Genomic DNA, 20016 nt, shown 5'->3' with positions numbered 1-20016 from the left:
TAGAAAGCCCTGATTGTGAAATCTTCATTAACATTAGTTAATCCAATAATAAAAAGGACAATACAACACACTTCCTTAATAGCAAACCTCGTTTAATTTACATATTTACAAATATTATTTTCTAGATATGCACCGATACAAAATTGCTCCACCGAAACCGAGAGGAGATTATTCAGAGTGATAACTGCTGATCCCGATTCTAAAGATTAAAATAATATTTATCTGATCATCGGCTATTAATTTTTTACACTGCCGGTAGCCAATAGTGTAAAAATTGCTTTTATCAACCGATACTGATTATTGGTCGATATATCGGTGAATCTCTATTATTTTCATATTGCTTTTATCAACCGATACCGATTATTGGTCGATATATCTGTGAATCTCTGTTATTTTCATATTGCTTTTATCAACCGATACCGATTATTGGTCAATATATCGGTGAATCTCTATTATTTTCATATTTCTTTTATCAACCGATACAGATTATTGGTCAATATATCGGTGAATTTCTATTATTTTCATTTTGCTTTTGTCAACCGATACTGAATATAAAAATCTCACTGTGTTATAATACCTCAGTATAAAGTCCACAGTGCGGTATTTATTGCTGTATTTTAAATGACAAATGATGACTTGGAAACAACCATAAGCATCCTCTTTTCTTTATCCTCTAATCATAACTGTTGCTTAGAGGTATGAGTTATAGTATGAGATGTGTCAAATGACCTAAAATAAAATAATTGCACCAGATGGACCTTGCCAAAGGTAACATCTATTCTTTTTTCTAACATTCTCTATGTTAGGTACGAAAGACCTATCGTTTCATACAGTCATGTGACTGATTTTGCTATTGCGATAACACAATATCGATAATATTGTTACATCCCTAACTCTATTATTTTCATATTGCTTTTATCAACTGATACTGATTATTGGTTGATATATCGGTGAATCTCCATTACTTTCATTTTGCTTTTATCAAACTAATTAGCATATTTGTGACGTCAGCATGTCATGTTTGCGTTGTGTTAATGTTAGCCATTGATAACTGTTTTTATTCTACTCTCTGATCTGTCACATTACACTGTATTTTACAACTGAATGCCGCCAGCAGTCAATTTAACTGCTGCTAAAATCCTGATTTATAAACACAACATCATCTGACAAAATCACAATACAGTACATCTATATTGTAGAGCGGCTATATGCTGTTTGCCCTTTCTCGACGATGTGTATTATGAATGCTTCTTTGATTTTAAATGCAAGTGACAGTTAAATACACTACATAAAGCTAGCTACACGCGTGGACGAGAGTCCGAGGGCTCGCACACACATGGAGCTGATCGGAAGAGAGTGCATGCGAGGATGTGTTACTCACACCAAACAAGTCAGGAAAGACAGAAGACGTGGAAGCGCTGTTTATCCACTAGTTAATCGATCACATATACAGTCATTATCACAGATGGATAAAAAATGACAAAATGTGGCGCCAAATATACTTGGGCGGCCATTAATATACCTGGGTGGACCGCCCAAGTAAATGCATTGTATGGGAAACGCTGATCTCTAATAGTCATATTTCAAGTTAATGTATTAGACAAACATTAATGAATGAAAAACAGAATATTATAAGATAACAAATTATATTAATATTTAAAAAAAATAACATTTAAATTTAAATGCTATAAAAATGGTTAATTGGTTGATCATGCTGCAGATGCCTAATACATTTCTTATTTTATAACTTATATTAATAAACCTTACAAACATTGTAACTGGGAATATTTCTGAATAACACATCTGGGTCATATTTAACAGCAAAACGTCTTGGTTACGGATGTAACCTCGGTTCCCTGATGGAGGGAACGAGACGTTGTGTCGAACCGACAGAATAGGGTTTGTCTTGAGAACCTATCATCTTCTGAGTATTTAGAAAAGGCCAATGAAAATTGGCGAATGAAATTTGCATGCCTCCCCGGATGTCCGGGTATAAGAGGGAAGCCGGCGTGCTCATTCATTCACCTTTGGTCTGAGGAGCCTAAAGCATCCTCCCCCGACCGCTGGGGTGGGCGGCCAGTGTTGTGGCATGAGGGACACAACGTCTCGTTCCCTCCATCAGGGAACCGAGGTTACATCCGTAACCAAGACGTTCCCTTTCTGTCGGTCTCTCGACGTTGTGTCGAACCGACAGAATGGGGTTCCTATGGAAAACGCCACAGCACTGAGCCGCGTCACAATCTCTGCGGAGCGACGTTGACTGGCCTGGGCGAGTCAGACGAACACGCTAGCGCGAAATTATGACCTTCCAGTGGAGAGGAAGGGGGACCCAGAGCTTTCCACAAAAAGTTGGGAAGCCCCCTAACGCCGGCCGTCACGGGCGGAGGCCTGATTCTCTAAATGGCGAGAAGCCGCCCGGCACCGTACGGGCCACTGGGTAAGCATAATTCCCCCTGGGGGAAAAACGCTGCAGAGGCCACTACCTACCGTAGGGAGGAATTAGTGGAGACACCACATGGTCTCACCATCAGGGGAGAACTCATGGGAGGAATGTGCGGACTGCAGGAGTTAACCGCAAGGTGGGAGTCCACCTGGGGAGGTCATGGGTTGCCAAGGTGGGAACCATTCATGAGGATACATCAGACGGAACAGCCCACGGAGGGGGGGTTACCACGTCTGGAGCACTAGGTCCGGTTAGAGCTATGTGGGAGATAACTCAACTGTTCCCCGGCCTAAAGGGGCAGGGCTGCTCTGCCCAGCCTGTCCCCTGGAAGGGTGCTTAGTGATGGATGGAATGCCTGTTCTTTACCCGAGGGGAAAGAAGTGAGGCGGGATCGCCACTGCCCCCCCCGGAGGGGGAAGGGCTTCCGCAGGCGTACGCCCTACCGGCTGCCGGTCCCACACCTTGCCAGGATGCGGGCTGACACCGGTTCCGCGCGTAGGTATTAGAACCTCACGGAGTTGTTGGGCATAGCCCAACCCGCAGCTCTGCAGATGTCTGCCAGAGAGGCGCCCTGAGCCAGTGCCCATGAGGGGTGTGCCTCACTCCCAACGGGCAGGGGCGAATTGAGATCGGTATGCCCTAACGAGGGCATCCACGATCCAGTGCACCAGCCTCTGTTTGGAGACAGCCCTCCCTTCTGCTGACCTCCGAAACAGACAAAGAGCTGCTCAGAGCTTCTGCTCTGCGTGCGGTCCAAGTAGAGGCGCAGTGCGCGTACTGGACACAACACAGATGGCGTTGGGTCTTCCTCCCCAGTGGGGAGCGCCTGCAGGTTCACCACCTGGTCTCTCGGAAGAGTGGTGGGAGCTTTGAGCACGTAGCCGGGCGGGGTCTCAATGTAACGTGAGAATCCCGGCCCCGAGTTCTAGGCAATCTGTGGACACGGAGGGTGCTTGCCGATCCCTTACCCTCTTGGAGGTGAGCGCCATCGGGAAAGCCGTCTTTATCAGGACTGAGAAAGAGTGGCAACCCGAGAGGCTCGAAGGGGGCGGGGTCTCTTGAGGCCCGGCACCTAGGTCGCAAGAGGGTACGGAGCGCGGATAAGGTGGTCACCCTCTCACGCCCCTTGGGAACCTAATGACCAGGTCGTGCTGTCCCAGAGGCTACCCAGCACTTGGGTCATGATGAGCGGCCGTAGCGGCTACATACATTCCCAGTGTGGAGGGGGAGAGGTTACTCCCCAGTCTCTTTTGAGGAAGGGACAGCTCGTACCCGACCGAGCAACTCCCCGGGTCTTCTCGCCGAAGAGCACAAGGACGAGAAGAGGCGCCACCTATGGGCGTATAGCCACCCAGTGGCCGAAGCCCTAGCCTGAGTGACGTCCCAACCAGACCGGGGGTGGGTCACTCAGGATCTCCTCGTCTCAGGAGATCTCAGGGGGTTAGGGTGTGTCGGCAGAAAAGTGTGTGACCATACGCCTGCTGCCAGTGTGCAACGCTCTCCAAGGAACTTGACTCTGTAGCCAGTGTTGGAGCGGTCGTATGTGCATCGACCCGAGGGAGACCACCCCCGCCGAGGATGCCATGTATCCCAGGAGCCTCTGAAATGTTTCAGGGGGACCGCTGACTGTCTGAGAGCCTCAGGCAGTTCAACACTGATCGGGCATGCTCTGTTGTCGCACTGCCTCTGGGAGGCCACGTGGGCGCGGGCTTCCTCGCCGCGGGTCACGCGCCCCCCGCGGGGGGTGAGCAGGGCCGCTCATGAGGACAGAGTCGAGTTCCATACTGAGAAAGAGGATGCTCTCGGGGAGAGCTTGCTCTTCTCAGTTGACCTGTAGCCCCACCGATCTAGGTGCCGGAGCACCAGGTCCCTGTGTGTACACAACAGATCTCGATAGTGCGCCAGCTGAGCCAGTCGTCGAGATAGTTTAGTACCCGCTCACCTCCTTCCCTAAGGGGAAGGAGGGCGGCTTCCACGACCTTCGTAAAGACTCGTGGAGACAGGGACAGACCGAAGGGGAGGACCCTGTACTGATATGCCCGTCCCTCGAACGCGAACCGTAGGAACGGCCGATGTCGAGGGAGGAAGGAGAAATGAAGTACGCGTCCTTCAGGTCGATTGCCATGAACCAGTCCTGACACCTGACGGACGTCAGGATGCGCTTCTGCGTGATCAACCTGAAAGGCAGCTATTGTGTAGGTGCCTGTTCAGAACACACAGACCCAAGATAGGGCGCAACCCCCCGACTTTCTTGGGGACAATGAAGTACAGGCTGTAAAACCCGTTGAACATCTCGGCTGGTGAGACGGGCTCGATCACTCCCTTCACCAGAAGGGTGGCGACCTCGGCCCGAAGTACGGGAACATCCTAGCCTCTGACTGAGGTATATCGGATGCCCTGAAACTTGGCGGGCGTGAGGCGACTGGATTGCGTAGCCGAGACGGATCGTCTTCCCTAGCCAGCCTGACAGCCTGGGAAGCCGGACAGGCTCCCAGAAATGAGACGGGGACTAAAGGTACGATCTTATTCATCGTTCCCCCGGGGGGTGGTTCGATGGCTAGCAGTACGGATTCCTTGCCGGGGGAGGTCCCCCGGGGAGGAGATCGGCTCTGCTGTTTTTCCTGCCTGGCGACTGCGCAGCTCAACGCACTGTCTGACTGAGAGTGCTGAGGGCTGGTGTTTATACTCGACATTGCGCTTCGCCATGACGCAACGTCGAGTTTGCCGTTCACCGTTGTGCAGAGGGTGGGAGCGGCTGTGATAACCCAGAGAGAGAGGAAATTCTCTTTTGAGAGTAAGTGGAGGGGGCCAGCAAATGGAGAGACGGGGCAGGATCCGTCCCTATCCGACTTCCCAGCGATGTGGCTGGGGTCGGGCCCAATGGTAGCCTCGATCCCCCTGAGGTCTTCCCATGAGGGCCGCATCGTTGCGGCTGCTGATGGGGCGATGGTCTCCTCTTCGCTGTCTCCTCCAGGGGGGGGGCGCCTGAGTGGGGGGCCCAGAGCTGGAGGGCGTCGAAGAGGACCAGGGCTGCTGGGAAGCAGACAATGCACGGGACTCAACGGCCGAGGCGGCCGAGTCGCAGCACGGAGGACTGCTTCTTTACTGTCGAGAACCCTCCGGGGAAGGCCGCGTGCGGGTCTCGCGCCCTCCGACGGGCGGGGGGTGAGCGGGACCGCTGCGGCTCAACAGTAACACTAACCAGCCCCCCCTTGCGAGACGGGTGCGTCGAGAAAGCGGACCTTCTCAGCGTTACTCATCTGCGTAAGGATCGGCCAGAGGAGTTTCTCATGGACCACAAGTGTGGACATCGTCCGACCCAGGGCCCGCGTGGTCACCTTGGTCGCCCGTAGAGCGAGGTCGGTGGCGGCGCGGAGTTCCTGCATAAGTGCTGGGTCGGTCTTACACTCGTGGAGCTCTCTCAACGCCCTGGCCTGGCAGGAGCCATAGCGTGGAGAGAGGAGGCAGCTTGGTCCACCGCAATGTAAGCTCTCGACACCAGAGATGCCGAGACACCACATGCTTTGGACGGGAGTCTAGGTCGAGCCCCCCCAGGTGGCCGCCGCCTACGGGCACGAGTGTACCGTGGCGGCATACTCCACCTGGGGGAGAACGACGTATCCTCCAGCTGTCTCAACCTCGAGGGAAGAGAGGGTGACCGAACTTTGTTCGACGTGAAACGTGCCGGAAAGGGGGCGTTCCAGGTCTTACTAAGTTCCTCATGCACTTCCGGTAAACACGGCACTGGGGGCGGGCGCGGCTTGGAGCCGCGCTCAAACCCGAGGCACCATGTAGCCAGCCGCGAGTGCCGGGAGAGGCAGTGCGGGCACTGCAACCCAACACTCACGGTGGCCCGGGAAAGCATGGCTGACACTTCGACGTCCGCTTCTTTCTGGGCTCGACCCCCCCGAGGGAGGGAGCCCGAGGAATCGTCGGAGTCGGATGGCAGTATGTCACCCCCCGATGCTGCAAGAGACATCTCACCATCACGCATCGTGTCCGAATACGTGATTGAGGAATAAGACGGTGGACCGTCTCCTGGGGAACGGTCAGACGAGCGAGACGAGGTGTGAACGGTCCATGAGCCAGTGGCTGGCAGATTATCGCTCACAGTAATCCTCATATCACCCTCGCTGCTTGCCGTAGTGGACGGCAGGGCCGTAGTCCTGCCGCCACGGAACGGGGAGCAAACGAGGTGGTGGCTGAGTCCCGTGGGAACACAGCCACCCGTGACGCAACGTCTGAATCTTCACCGCCTGCAGTGCGGGCAGGACGTATCCACAACGTCTGCCCCAGCGTACTGGAAGCAGGCATCGTGTCCGTCCCCCTCTTCGATGAGTGTGTTGCACCCATGAGAACAGCGGGACATGCCACGCTGGAGAAATTTGCTCTTTTAGAAAGGAAATTTGCTCGAACACCTCCGGAACTGCCGAGACGCCCAGGGGAGAGTCACTGCAGGAAGGGACCGTCCGCTGTCCACGTCGTAGATTCCAGCAGAAAAATGATCACCAAAGATTGTAGAGAAGCTCATCAGATGCGTAGGCTCTGAAGAACAAAAGGTGAATGAATGAGCACGCCGGCTTCCCTCTTATACCCGGACATCCGGGGAGGAGCCCGGCATGCAAATTTCATTGGCCAATTTTCATTGGCCTTTTCTAAATACTCAGAAGATGATAGGTTCTCAAGACAAACCCCATTCTGTCGGTTCGACACAACGTCGAGAGACCGACAGAAAGGGAATCTAATTTTAGGGAAAAAGGTTTTGTTAAGTTTTAGATTTGTTAAACTTCCATGACTAGGGCTGTCACGATTATGAAATTTGATTGACGATTAATTGTCTAATAAATCATTGCGATTATGTCGATTAATTGTCTGTTTTGGGGGCTTTGGCGATTATGACGATTAATTGTCTGTTTTTGAGCTTTGACATTTAATTCTCGTACATTTTTGATTCTGCGATTGAAACGACCATATTGTTCTGAATACAAGACTATGTTTTTTTCTTGGAAATACATCGGAAAAAATTGGGTCATCATATATTTAAGGTTTAGGTTTTTACCTGTCAATAATACAACCGCCAAATACTTGTAAATTAAGTAAATTGATCAGGAGGAATTGAAGCCACCATTAAAATACTATCAGTCATAGAAAAGCTTCTAGTCTGTTTTTTTCTCACTTGCAAGACTACAGTAAAATTTTACTTGTGTGTTAATGAAATTTTGGTAGACTGGTTTTCACACTGAGATTTGCTTAAATAATATTAAATTGTACCACAGGTAATTTGTATATGTTTTAGTTTTTTTTTTAAGTGATTGTGTTGTGGTGGTACATTTTACAAGTATTACCATGCTTTAGTAACAATATATACACTAAAATATGCAATATGCAGATGCACTACAGCTCCCCCTAGTGTCTTCTATAGAGATGTGCGATAATTGCGATGATCCGAAATCATCGCGATGAGGTCAAACAATCGCGATGAGACGATTATTTAATAATCGTGACAGCCCTATCCATGACAATTAGTCAATTTCCCAAAATTCTTGTTACTCTCCTTACAGTACAAATAAAATATATAAAATACATTTGGGAAGAAACATTACCCAGAAATGTTTAGATATTTATGTAAAATTCACACAGTTTGTGTTGATTTTTATATCAGGAATAAAAAGAGAAGGTCCACTTTAGCAATCCAACCACTGACCTAGAGCCAGCTTTAGTGTTTCCCATCAAAACCTCCAGAGGCTAATAAATACAGAACCTGATAAACCCAACACAAAGGAGCCAAAGCCCAGGAAAATACGTGCAAGGACCCGAAGCAAAACGCTGCGCCGTCTGGACACTGCTTTGTGGAATGTGGAGACTGTAACCGATTCGAGCTGAAAGGTCTGAGGGGCTCAACAATGGTTTCAGATTAAGCAGGGGAGATCGAGAGACGCTTTGAAGCGCTGAAGTGCGGGGACCCGGAGTTATGTCACCGCCTTTGTGTTTGCAAATGTATTCAAAAAGAAAGAGGGAGAAAGATGGATTGGGGGGCTCGAGTTTAGGGGGCGTGTTCGTGGCAGTTATTTTTGCATGCAAGAATGTACACGTATATGCGTGGCGGTAACGCTGACCGCAACGGTTTGCTTGATCACAAGAGAGTTCTGACAGTGTTGGCTAAACATATCCCGGGAGGGGGCTTGAGGGTTTTCTGCACTCGGTCACAATGCAGGCTCTGTTTTAGCAAGTGAGGGCACAATCATGGCCCTTAACCAGACAGCTCCACTCTTCAGTGACCTCTTTAGGAGCATATGCAAAGATTTACTCACGTTTAAACTGCGTGACCAGTTTACAAGCAACGTAAATGATGAGGTGTGAAAAACACAAAGGTCAAAGTAAATGGATTTGCTTAAAAAGAATCAAATTCACAATACATGTGTAAAAGGGTGCGGTAAATGCACAAACAAATAAATCCGTAATTCAATTAAAGAGAGAGAGAACAAGACTGTCAAGAGAGCGAAATGAAAGAGCAGAAGGCCAGACGGCTTCATCCTCCTCGCACGTTCCAGGAATGAGACAATGGAAGATTCCAGGAACCCCGGCCAAAAACTCTCCATACCCAAGGCCAAGGAATGTCTGCCAGTATGTTGTGACGTGAGGTATTTGAAGAACCTCTGTGGAACTTTCATACCGCATTAAAGAATATCTGCAAATCGAATCAGAGCCATGAATCCTGGAAGAGTTTATGACCAGGCCCTTCAAATATCTGCATGATCTGAATGTCTGTCACAACAAAGACACATCTTTTTGTTTGTCCCTCGAGTCTGACCTGTTTTATTAGTATTTAAATAATGGTTCAGTGTTTTTAACCCAACAGCAATTAAAATTAAAACAGTCGCTTCGAATCATGTGTAGTCATCCGGACGGCCTTTGTTTGAAGCGTTCAAGTCCTCATAAACACTCATTTAGAAGTTTATATAGAAGATATTTGGCTAAAACCTCAGCTGTGTTTAAAAAAAATGTATTTTGTGTTTTATATAATATTATCAACATACACATTAGTGTCAGTACAGACAAGAAACCCAGCAATGCTTGAGATGTACAGCAGCATACATCATACATGTAAAGACACAAGCAAGCCCAAAAAACATCTTTGAGCTTTTCCTGCCACTCACAACGATCGCAAAAAAGGAGCCCAGGACTCTACGGTGAGCGCACAATGCTTCGCTTCCATAAACACTTCATTAGCAATTCAATTACCTGCGTGCTGACAGATCTGGTGCCATCTGTTGCGTCCACCGTCAAGTTGTAATGGGATTTCTGCTCTGCGTCCAGCGCTCGGGCCACGATCACCGTCCCGCTTGCCTTCCCCACCTCAAATCGACTGTCAGAATTACCACCTGTTGAGAGGAGGTTTTCACCAGGACCAAAATGGACAGGAAATTAGACAGCCATCATCACAAGTTAGGCAGTTGAGGACAGGCAGAGAGAGAGAGAGAGAATGGCACAGGTGGCGTAAAGTGACACATTTGTTGTTTAGAGGCGAAAGATTCACACTTGGTGTTTGCCACGATAATGGCTGACTAACATACATTCTGTATTCTCAAATGTTACTGGATTACATCATTAAACAGCAAAACATGTAAATGTGAAAAATATTACGTCAAAGTGGTAGACTGAGATAAAGCTTTCGGTAGATTTTGGAAGTGACACATGGTAAAGTTAACACTTCCAACAACTGATATATATATTCAAGATTTTGAGATTATTGGCTGTTTTTCCATTTTGTAGATTCTGTAGAAAAATAAATGTAAAAGTCTTTCAAATCTATTACATTTCATTTTACATTCAAATATGTATCTCAGCACTATAGCCAGTAATAAAGCCCATATCGGCCAACCACTTAAAAAAAAGTTCAATGAGTTTTCAATGAGGAAAAACACTGTATGACCAACATATAACAGCAATAAAATCACCATACATGAAAGTACTTCACAAGTTTCCAAAAAACACTAAGTGCAAATGCTGGCAAATTTTCAAGGATGTACAGTCAAATCTCTTTGATTCAATAAACCAATCGTGATGTAACTCTTTCATTGCCAGCTCATAAGCGCTTAGTGAAAGAAAATCAATGATTTGGGATAATGTAGTGCGGCCAATGTTATAAAGGAATGGTCACAACACCACAAAGGTGCAAGACAAAGGGCATCTTGCACAAAAGCACTTGACAGATCTCGTAATGGCCACTTGCAGAAGTATTAGGAGATCTGCAGCAGATACCTTCTGCAGTGCAGTTCAGGTCGCAAGCCATCTGAACGATGTAAAACAGATCTTTAGACGCTACGTCCTCTTCCAAAGCCAAAAAGAGCAGCAAGGAGACAAATAAGTGGGGAAGAGAGAAGCAGACACATTCCAAAAAAGAGAGAAAGCAAGTAGAAAAAGAGAGAGAAAGTAAAAGCCGTCAGTGATTGGTTAAAAGATAAAGGGACAGGAACAGGATGCAAATTGTTAAGTCGTATTATGACAGTTCTATTGAGAAGATAAACGCAAAGGAAGTTATACCATGCACAGATACATCCTCTACAGAGACTAGTTAGCAGATGTAATCACATTTTCGTTGTTAGGATACAAGCTTAGGCACTTCAAGACTATAAAATAATTCACGCAGTGAACCAATATCTCTATAAAGAGCACCGTACCTGTTATCTCGAACCAGACTGGAGTTTCCACGGTCTCCATGGTGATGAACCCGACCATGTGTGTCACAGGGTCGCTCTCCATGACAGAGAAAGAGTAAAACGGCTCATCGAATGCCAGAGGGGCAGCGCTCGGCTCCGGCTTGGGGATCCATTCGATGTGTAGACGGCAGGTGGCTGATTTCTGGGGTCGGCCATTATCCACTGCTTTAATCTGGTGCATACAGTATTTGTTAAATAGAAAAAACATTAAAATACAAATGCATTTCTACTGTAATTATTATCTGCAGGAAAGAAGCATTACCAAAGCTTTATTAAAAGTAAAGGGATTCATTTTTAGGCCATTACTGCGACAGCACAAAATTGTAAAAATATTGTTTTTTTTCACGATTATTTACATCCAAAAAAAGTTTGTGTTTACATAACATATGTCTGTGTATGGTATATATCAATTTTGTATTTATAAAAACATAAACGTTTATATTTAAGAAAATATAAAATATAAAAATGAATAAACAATTATATATAAATTAAATAACTGGTAAATTAAAATAAATACATGTAAATATTTCCTAAATATGTACACATGTATGTGTATTAGTATGTGTTTATAAATACAAAATTAATATGCATAGTACACAGACATATATTATTTAAACACAAACTTTTATTCTGGATGCAATTAATCACGACTAATCGTTTTAAAGTCCTACCACAGAGGCTAAATTTTTTTTTGAGAAAACAAAAATGAAAATAATGCACACTTATAAGGAATCCGTATGAAAGGACACCTTATTTTTGCGATTGTGCTGGCACTGCCGGTGGTGTCAAAATTACACACTGCACCTTTAAAAGATCTACTGAGATCTTTCCTATCAGATGTCCTTTCCAAAGTAGAATAGAACTTGCTGAACACCACTAAACACGGGAAAGTCAGCGCGGTGTCAAAACACCTGTCACTGTGACGTTTACAACGTGACAGATGCCAGGTAATGACACAAAGGGGGGTCTGGCAGGAATGTCTCGGGCCACATGGGTAGGCAGAAAGTTCACTTGTAAAACTTAACAATCAGATGGACTTCCAGCAGGATTGTAGAGTCTGTCAGGTCTGCAAGCTTAGGTTTGCAATTCTAAACCAAATCTACACTCAAGCCCTGTTTTCATTGCAAGTGAAGCTAGAAAGCGAATATATTTGTAATAAAAATCATGTTTTATTAAAGGGGTCATATGACACGGCTATAACGAATATTATAGTTTGTTTTAGATGTAATGCAATGTGTATACACATTCAAAAACTCTTTTTTATGTATTTTCCACATACCGTGCATGTTTGTATCTCCTCTTTGCCCCGCCTCTCTGAAACGCGGCGATTTTTTACAAAGCTCATCGCTCTGAAAAGCGAGGTGTGCTATGATTGGTCAGTTAACCAGTGCGCAGTGATTGGTCGAATACTGCAAGCGCGTGATGGAAATGTAACGTCACTTACCATTTTTGGAACATCATGTTCCAAAGCAATTGTACTGACAGGTACGCCCACCTTTCTTGAGTATACATTTGGGCAGTCTTAGTCAAATCATACCACGAACTAACGTAAATTTGTGGGGGTGTGGTTACACGAGGCGTTTTGGGCAGGTCTGGGTTCGCATTCGCTTTTCGATAGAATGCATCTTTTGTTCCGACACTTTCATTTTTGCAATTTTACGTGTCTAATACATGCATGGGCAACTGATAACACACCAAAGACACAGAAAAATACGTATTCGCGCCATATGACCCCTTTAAGGCAGAAATGTGAAAATGATTCGAATAAAGAAATTTGGATGAAAGTGTATTATGTAAATAAACGAACACGTCCTTACCGTTAGGATATCATACACTTCAGGATTGGACGGCATCTTCGCAGAAACCAAGCCAGTTTTGGGTTCGATGAAAAACTTGCCCTCTTCATCTCCGTCCTCGATGCTGTAGGAGATCTCGGCGTTCGGTCCTTCATCTCGATCCGAGGCGATGACGCGGTACACAGGATCTCTCTTCAGCGTACGCTCCTCAGTTTTTTCTCGCTTAGAGAGTTTAATCTTGTAGACTTTCTCCATGAACTCCGGCTTGTTGTCATTTTCATCCAAGACTTTGACGATGACTCGAGCCGTAGTGGACTTGTTAGGAACGCCTTGATCAGACACCGTGATCTGTGAAGAACGGACGTAGCCAGAAACCGAGGGAGAGGGAAAAAGAACAGATGGTTAAAATTCTAACAAACCCTGAATCAATTATTATGACTAATTCCGTCTACTTTCATAGTCTCTTTTTCACATAAAAAAGTTCTGTTGATGACATTTCCATCCATCACACAGATATCCTCCGACAGCTTCAGAGTTTGATCTGTTTGGAAAGAAAGTTTCAGACGGGAGGCGAAAAAAAGCCTGTAATTGAGGGGGCGGAAAGCTTCCTTCGCTCAGTTCTCGTTTCCTTTCATGTCGAATAACCGCGAAACCTGGGAGAACTCGTGTCATAATGAACATTTTCAATTAGAGTCACAAAACGAGCGGAACCGAGTGAGGTGCAAAGGACAATAAAAGTACAAACTCACGAATATCTGACACAAGTGATTGAAAACCTTCATTATAGAGAGCGCTTCAATCAATCGCCGTTCAGAGGTAAAGAAAAATCTCCTGCTCTGAACACTGGGGCAAGTGTTCCTATCTAAGTCAATTGGCTGACAAAATTGAAGTAATTCCCCATGCGCTTAGCTGTCAAGCAATCTTTTCAGAGATGTACGGAGGGCGAGAAGAGGCTTTTATGGGTGAAAACTGGTTGTTATGCGTTTCTCTGTGACATTTTTCATAGATAATTTCTTTTTTATATAATTTGATGAAGAGCACCGTCGGCATGTATCACGGCTACGCTACCCAGACAACCTCGTGAGCTTTCTTTTTTTTACTTAACACAACATCCTACTTCTTAACATCCTAATACTTAACACAACACATTGCGCACTATTGTTAAAGTTTTTTGTTGTAGCTTTAAGAAACATTAAAGTCCCAGTAAAATAAAAAATTACAATTCCTGTTTTTTTCCATGAAATATTACAGTATATATATTGCTGCGTTTATTGTAAATGGCTTACCAATGTGGGTCGTTCTCTTTTTTAAATTCATGTGCCCTCATAATCTTCAGTTAAAATGCACTTCCGCCCCCTAGTGACTATCCATCTCAAATGGCGTAGGTTAGACTGCTTGGGCGGAGCATCTGTTAACTCCTCCCCTTCAACTCTCAGTCTGCTCCCAGTTCCATTTCAAAATGTATAATGGTTATTTTTATACATCCAATCAAATCGCAGAGAAAAACGAAAGCCACGCCCACTATTTTTCTCATTCCAAACTCCGTTTCACTCGGAAATGCGTCAGAATACGGGAGTAAAAACGATCGCAACTTCTGTTCACCGTTCTGATTTTTAGGTGCCTTGACAACATTTTCATTGAACCAAAAAAAAACAAGAGGGTGAGTAAATGATGACAGAATCTTTATTTTTGGGTGAACTATCCCTTTAAAAAAAAATTTGCTTTTGACACATCATAATTTTTCTTGGGTCAATGAAAATGTTGTCAAGAACTACCAAATTAACTTTAAAACCGTCTAACAAACTAACATGAATTTCATTGTTCTTCAAGACAGACCATCTCGTTTGAAGAACAAATGAATGTCTTGAGCATTAATCTAACAAACGGGGCGGACTGATTTAGTTAAATTGCCTTCAGAGAGCATTCCGGTGACAAATGGAGATGAAAAGTTTGCAGATCCGCGCCGGTTCTAACAGCGAAGCACTTTTGTCAACACCGTGAACGGTAATAGGGATGAGAGCTGTTCCAAACGAGGGAAGACGTGGGCATTAAGCAGACGCTGGTGGTTTGTTGAGCATATACTCAAGCTCAGAACGCCGTGTCCAATCTCAGCTGGTACCCGTTAACCAGCTCATTAATTTCCGCTGGATATCTTCAGTTAATCTCGAAAAATGCCCATTTGAGGCGGCTTAATGGTACGCTGGTGCATACGCTGATGAATGCAAACACACGGGGAGACGCAGACATACACACTCTTTCCTGCTAATGAACTCGGCAGACTCGCGCACCGCTCGATGTGAAATTACTGCAGCTTACAGTGGGAGCAGACGGATAACAGGCCGGCGCAGTCATTTAAAAGCATCTGTTCAACACTCTGTAAAAACTTTCCAGTAGTTACGCACACATAGCGTTTGGTGTTAACAGTTAGTAAATCCATTATGTGTATTTGTTTTTAAAGCTGTCCAAGCGCTCCGGCCAAACAGATTTAATTAAATAAGAGGGACTTGGTCAGCTCCAACAAGCGATTCTCCTGAGCTGACTGTTTGTTTGTAATGTATGCTTGCGATGCATTGCTTTTTTTAAGCGCTTCCTGGCAGAACTGTCAGGAGGGAATTCAGAGGGGAAAATTTCCAGTTCAACATCAATTACATAAGTACATTTTTTTCATTATCTAAAGAAAAATCAAGTAAACATGCCTGAACAATTTGAGGAATTCGCATTCTTGTGCTCAGGATATACTTGCAAATGGGAAATTCCAGTGTTACGGATGTGACATTTTCAGTCAAAACTTGAAACATAAATTCTTAGAGAATGCATTTATTACCAATATACCAATCATCGTTTTTATTTGAATCCTGATGATAGAGTCAAGACATCAGAAAATTGTCTGTCTATGCACAAGTTATCTATTTTAAAAGAGAGAAAAATTCATGGGTTATGGATCTGACAAAAATTGGATGCACGTTTTCGTGAGACACCATACTTGTAGGATTTCTGTGAATTAAAATGTGCAAACCAGAAGCAATAATACACAACAAATGAAAAAGGGATGGCTCTTTATAGAACACAAAATATTTTTTATTTTCATGTGCCCATTTATGAGGAATATGGACTGAGTTACCTGAGATTGGAAAACTATGCTTTGAAAACTTTAAGAGAGACTTCACACAGCTATTTAAACCTCTAAATGTTGACATTTGACCTATCAGTGCTTTTTTCATCTCAAGGAAGACATTTGCATGAAATTGGCTAAATCTTGGTTATGTACCGAAGTATGTTCTCTAAGGTAAGGGTTTTAGTTTAAACCCCCAACCTTGAACATGGCAGGCGTTTTTATCCCAAGAAACTTACAGTGGATTTAAGGTGTTCCTTGGGATTCAAACCCAAGATCTCTGTGCTGCTGACCAAATGCTCTACCAATTGAGCTACAGGAAGAGTAAGTCAACACTCTAATGCCGCGTTCAGACCGCTGCCGTCGAGAGCGTCAAAAATCGTTCTGGCCGCCCTGCCAACAACGCTGTAGAAAGATTCGTGGACGCTCTGACGCAGACCAAAGTTTACAGGGCTGCGTTCTCTGGAATCCTCTCAAGCGGTGGACTTCCACGTTCCGATTGGTCGCCGCCGAACCGCGTCATAGCTCATTACCATAAAGTTGACCTGATTTCTCCTTGACGCCGTCAACGGCCAAGACATGCCGCGCCACTGCTCGCTGCCGGCTCACATTGAAAATGAATGACTTTCGGCCACTTTGACGCTCTCGACGGTGGCGGTCTGAACGCACAGTAAGAGGAATTCTAGGAGGAACTGTAGTATCTGCATAAACATGCCTGGCAAACAGTCAAAGCAACATTCACATTCTCAGATGCTCAAGGTGTATTCCCATGCACAAACTTCACTCTGCAAATCAACTTAAGTGAATCCTGGTAATATTTTGCTGTTTGCTTTCTAAAGTTCAAAGACCGTTAGGACTTTGATGCTCTGACGTGCAGTGCATGCCTCAACATGTCCCAGATCTCTTCCTGCAAACTGCAAACTTTAACACACACACATAAACGACCTCACCCTGCCCCCATAAAACTGCCTCTACCCTCCCCCAGGCATCCACTGCCCCAACTAACCTAATGGGACCCCTGACCACCAGCTCATTCCACAGTCTCCTGGGGCGTTGTACGCAGCAGGAGAGAACAGCCCCTGGGACATCCAGACTCCCGGGCGGGAGGCTTGGTGACACGAGACCCCTGGGGGGACGTGTCAATAAAGAACTTCCTGTTGCTGGACCCCTGACTAAACAGCAGCTAAAAACTAAATTGCTGTGGTTGTCATGACTACCGCAGTGGGCCACCGGAGCCAGGAAAGCACAAGAGAAACGGGATCTAGAAGAATGCATGTGAAAAGCAACTGGAGTTACAGTCATTTGTTTATTTACTTTTCCCTGCGCCAGTCTAAAGCTGAGGGGTAATTTCATTAAACACGCAATCATTACAGTCCCTGAAGGTGTATAGACAGTACGGTATAAAAGATAATGTACTACCATCTACTCGCTACTAACTATTTTTGCCTTCTTTCATCCATAAGACTAGGAGGCCATCCACACGGAGACGCATTTAGCTGTATATGTAAATTTTTGTATCGTATCAGTGCTTCGTCCACACAGATCAGGCATTTTGGGAGCCTGAAACCGCTATTTTTTAAACCGGGTCCCGGGGGGAACAATCTGAAAACGCCAACCTTGCGTTTTCGTATGTACAGCCGATCCGTATATTTTCTAAAACGATTGTCATCACCCCAGCGCGCAAAGTTTCTGCGCGTGCTCCAAATCTTCTTCTCCGTTTTTAGTGCATCCCTGTGGCAGAATTACTGCGCCACATACTGTTTTGGCATGTACACTACATCGTTTTGAGTGGGTTAGCGGTTTCGTGTGTACGCAGATATTTCTTAAGAACGACGCTGTGTTAAGGTAAAAAAAGATTGGATAGGGAAAGGTCTGGCTTCGTGTGGATGTGTCCTAGTTGTCCAAGTCAGTTAGTAAGCTTGAGCCTTTTTTAACTTTTTAATCTTTAATAGCAAAGCTTTAAGAGGACGAAATTAGTGTCATAACCTCTCAGAAGAGGGTTCTAGCACGCTGACAGTCCCTCAATTAACCCTTTCTGAGGGTCACTTTAAAGCTCCACAGTTGCAGCCATCAAAGTGCCCCTTCAGTACAAATTAAGTGCTTCAGTTATCATTTGAAGAAAATGATCTAAAATCATCAGCTGTGAACACTGTTCCCTTCATTAATCTGTTGGTGTCTGGGCCAAAAAGATTGTACTTATTTAGCCCTATTTCTTCCATTCAGCTTCCATTCAAATCAATTATCAAGAGCTACGCAAAGTGTACATGTATCCCTGAGGGTGTATTCACACACCATGTGCTTTCAGTCTACGTACGCATGTGTCAGACGGGCGTCTGCACTGCATTTTGTTCCATTAACGTTGCATTTTTAAAACGCGGCGTCACATTAAAAAGTATGTTCTGAGACTAGGACTGTCACAAAATCAGATTTTCATGACACTATTATAGTGGTCAAAAGATATTGGTGTTGCAATTTAATTAAAAAAACTTGTATTTTGTGTTTTTTGGGGGGAGATTTTAAACCGGTGTAATATCACCACCTACTATGTTGGAATGTCAACCAGATACTGATGCTGGATTATCTATGATATTATATCGCTGCTGTCCTTCTGAAACCTTGTATCTCCATATTTTGTGACTTTTTATTTTTTGTCACCCTTTATGTTTGTCACTGGGTTTAGCAAATATCTAACCCATAAAAAGTATTAAAGTGCTTGGCAACTTTCAACTTAATCCTTAAGTGTTTTTTCCATTTCCTAAAATACAGCGAATTTGGACGTCAACGGTTTCGGAAGGACACCAACAATATGTGTAGTAGATCACAATATCAATAATAACATCAAATATCACGTTATTGTCAATACCAGTGTATTGTGAGAACTCCACATTCTGCTGTTTTTAAATTCAACCACACGTCCTGTGAACGCCGCAAAAATAATACATCTGATTTGTGTCTGGAGGTCATGACCCTAAACCAGTCTAATTATACAGGGTTTAATTAACACCAGCTTTTTCTGCCAACCCACGACTAGTAGTCTCCAGACAGTTCTCTACAGATGCATTTCGTTCCTCTGTTTATAAATATGCCCTTAATTGTGTGTTTATATTTCTTTTTATTAAACCCATAGAGACCCATGTGTGCTAATTATAATGAATTTCAAAATCAGGCCCGGCCACAAATGTATGCAATTTTGCTTTTCTATTTAAAAGTGCAATATAAAAGTTAAGTAGGCAATGTCAGTTGCGAAATCATTCCTTACAGCTCTTTAACGTTTAAGATAAACTGCATCCAACCTAAATAAATAAATCTACACGCACCACCAAACTCCAATTCCGAGAGTTCAAGAGAAACTTCTTTAATTAAAAACCAGAAGAACAGATTTAACCTTGAGGGGATCTTGGCACTACTAATATTTAGCTGAATTGTTGGCATTAGGTAATTACAAGCCTACAGTCTGTCGGTCAGCGAGCTACGCTTTGAAGTCAAGTGGAGCTCCTCACATCACAGAGGCGTGCAGAGGAGACGGGAGGACGGACACTGGGTGAGCGTATGCTTCGGGGTGTATCAACCTCCCCGCTTTTATTTCCTGTCCGCATCCCTCCTGTCATTTGCTCCATTTTGCAGAAATGGCATGAAAGCGCTGGAAGGGGTTGGCGCAAATTTGCCAAATTAAACAACGTGCCACGGGCCATGAATTGCACAATCCATAATGATAATTAAAGGAGCGTCGGTCTCTCAAGTCTCGGGCACATAACTTGCAGCGATATCAGCAATCTGCGGTTTTTGGGAGGCAGAAGTATAGGGGTGGGCAGAAAAGAGTTATTGAGAGAGAGAGCGAGACAGGCTTGCAGCTCAATTAAAATCCGCAAGTATAAACTTTGGCAGGGCAAGGTGACGCTTCCTGTTCTGGCCTGCCTAATCCCGAGACGGTACACTGAGTGAGAA

General features: G+C 44.8%; 1 protein-coding gene across 11 annotated transcripts in view; it reads right to left on the bottom strand.

Moving 5' to 3' along the window:
* The window catches only part of fat1a (FAT atypical cadherin 1a), an 88177-nt gene that overhangs the window by 28052 nt on the left and 40109 nt on the right, over positions 1–20016 (bottom strand). For 9 of the 11 annotated variants that reach the window (XR_008962887.1, XR_008962886.1, XR_008962885.1 and 6 more), the window contains exons 5-8: positions 12981–13307; positions 11125–11335; positions 10706–10774; positions 9686–9825 (exon numbers count right to left, since the gene is read on the bottom strand). Coding sequence is in view for 8 of the 11 variants with exons in the window: in XM_057332848.1 (XP_057188831.1) it covers positions 9686–9825; positions 10706–10774; positions 11125–11335; positions 12981–13307 (747 nt within the window). In the remaining 3 variants the exon portion in view is untranslated. The remainder of the gene's footprint in view (positions 1–9685; positions 9826–10705; positions 10775–11124; positions 11336–12980; positions 13308–20016) is intronic. The other 2 variants (XM_057332850.1, XM_057332852.1) reach the window with 1 other exon arrangement.

Source organism: Triplophysa rosa, linkage group LG4 (genome assembly GCF_024868665.1).
Source record: "Triplophysa rosa linkage group LG4, Trosa_1v2, whole genome shotgun sequence".
NCBI lineage: Eukaryota > Metazoa > Chordata > Actinopteri > Cypriniformes > Nemacheilidae > Triplophysa > Triplophysa rosa.
This window is presented reverse-complemented; position numbering and strand designations above follow the sequence as displayed.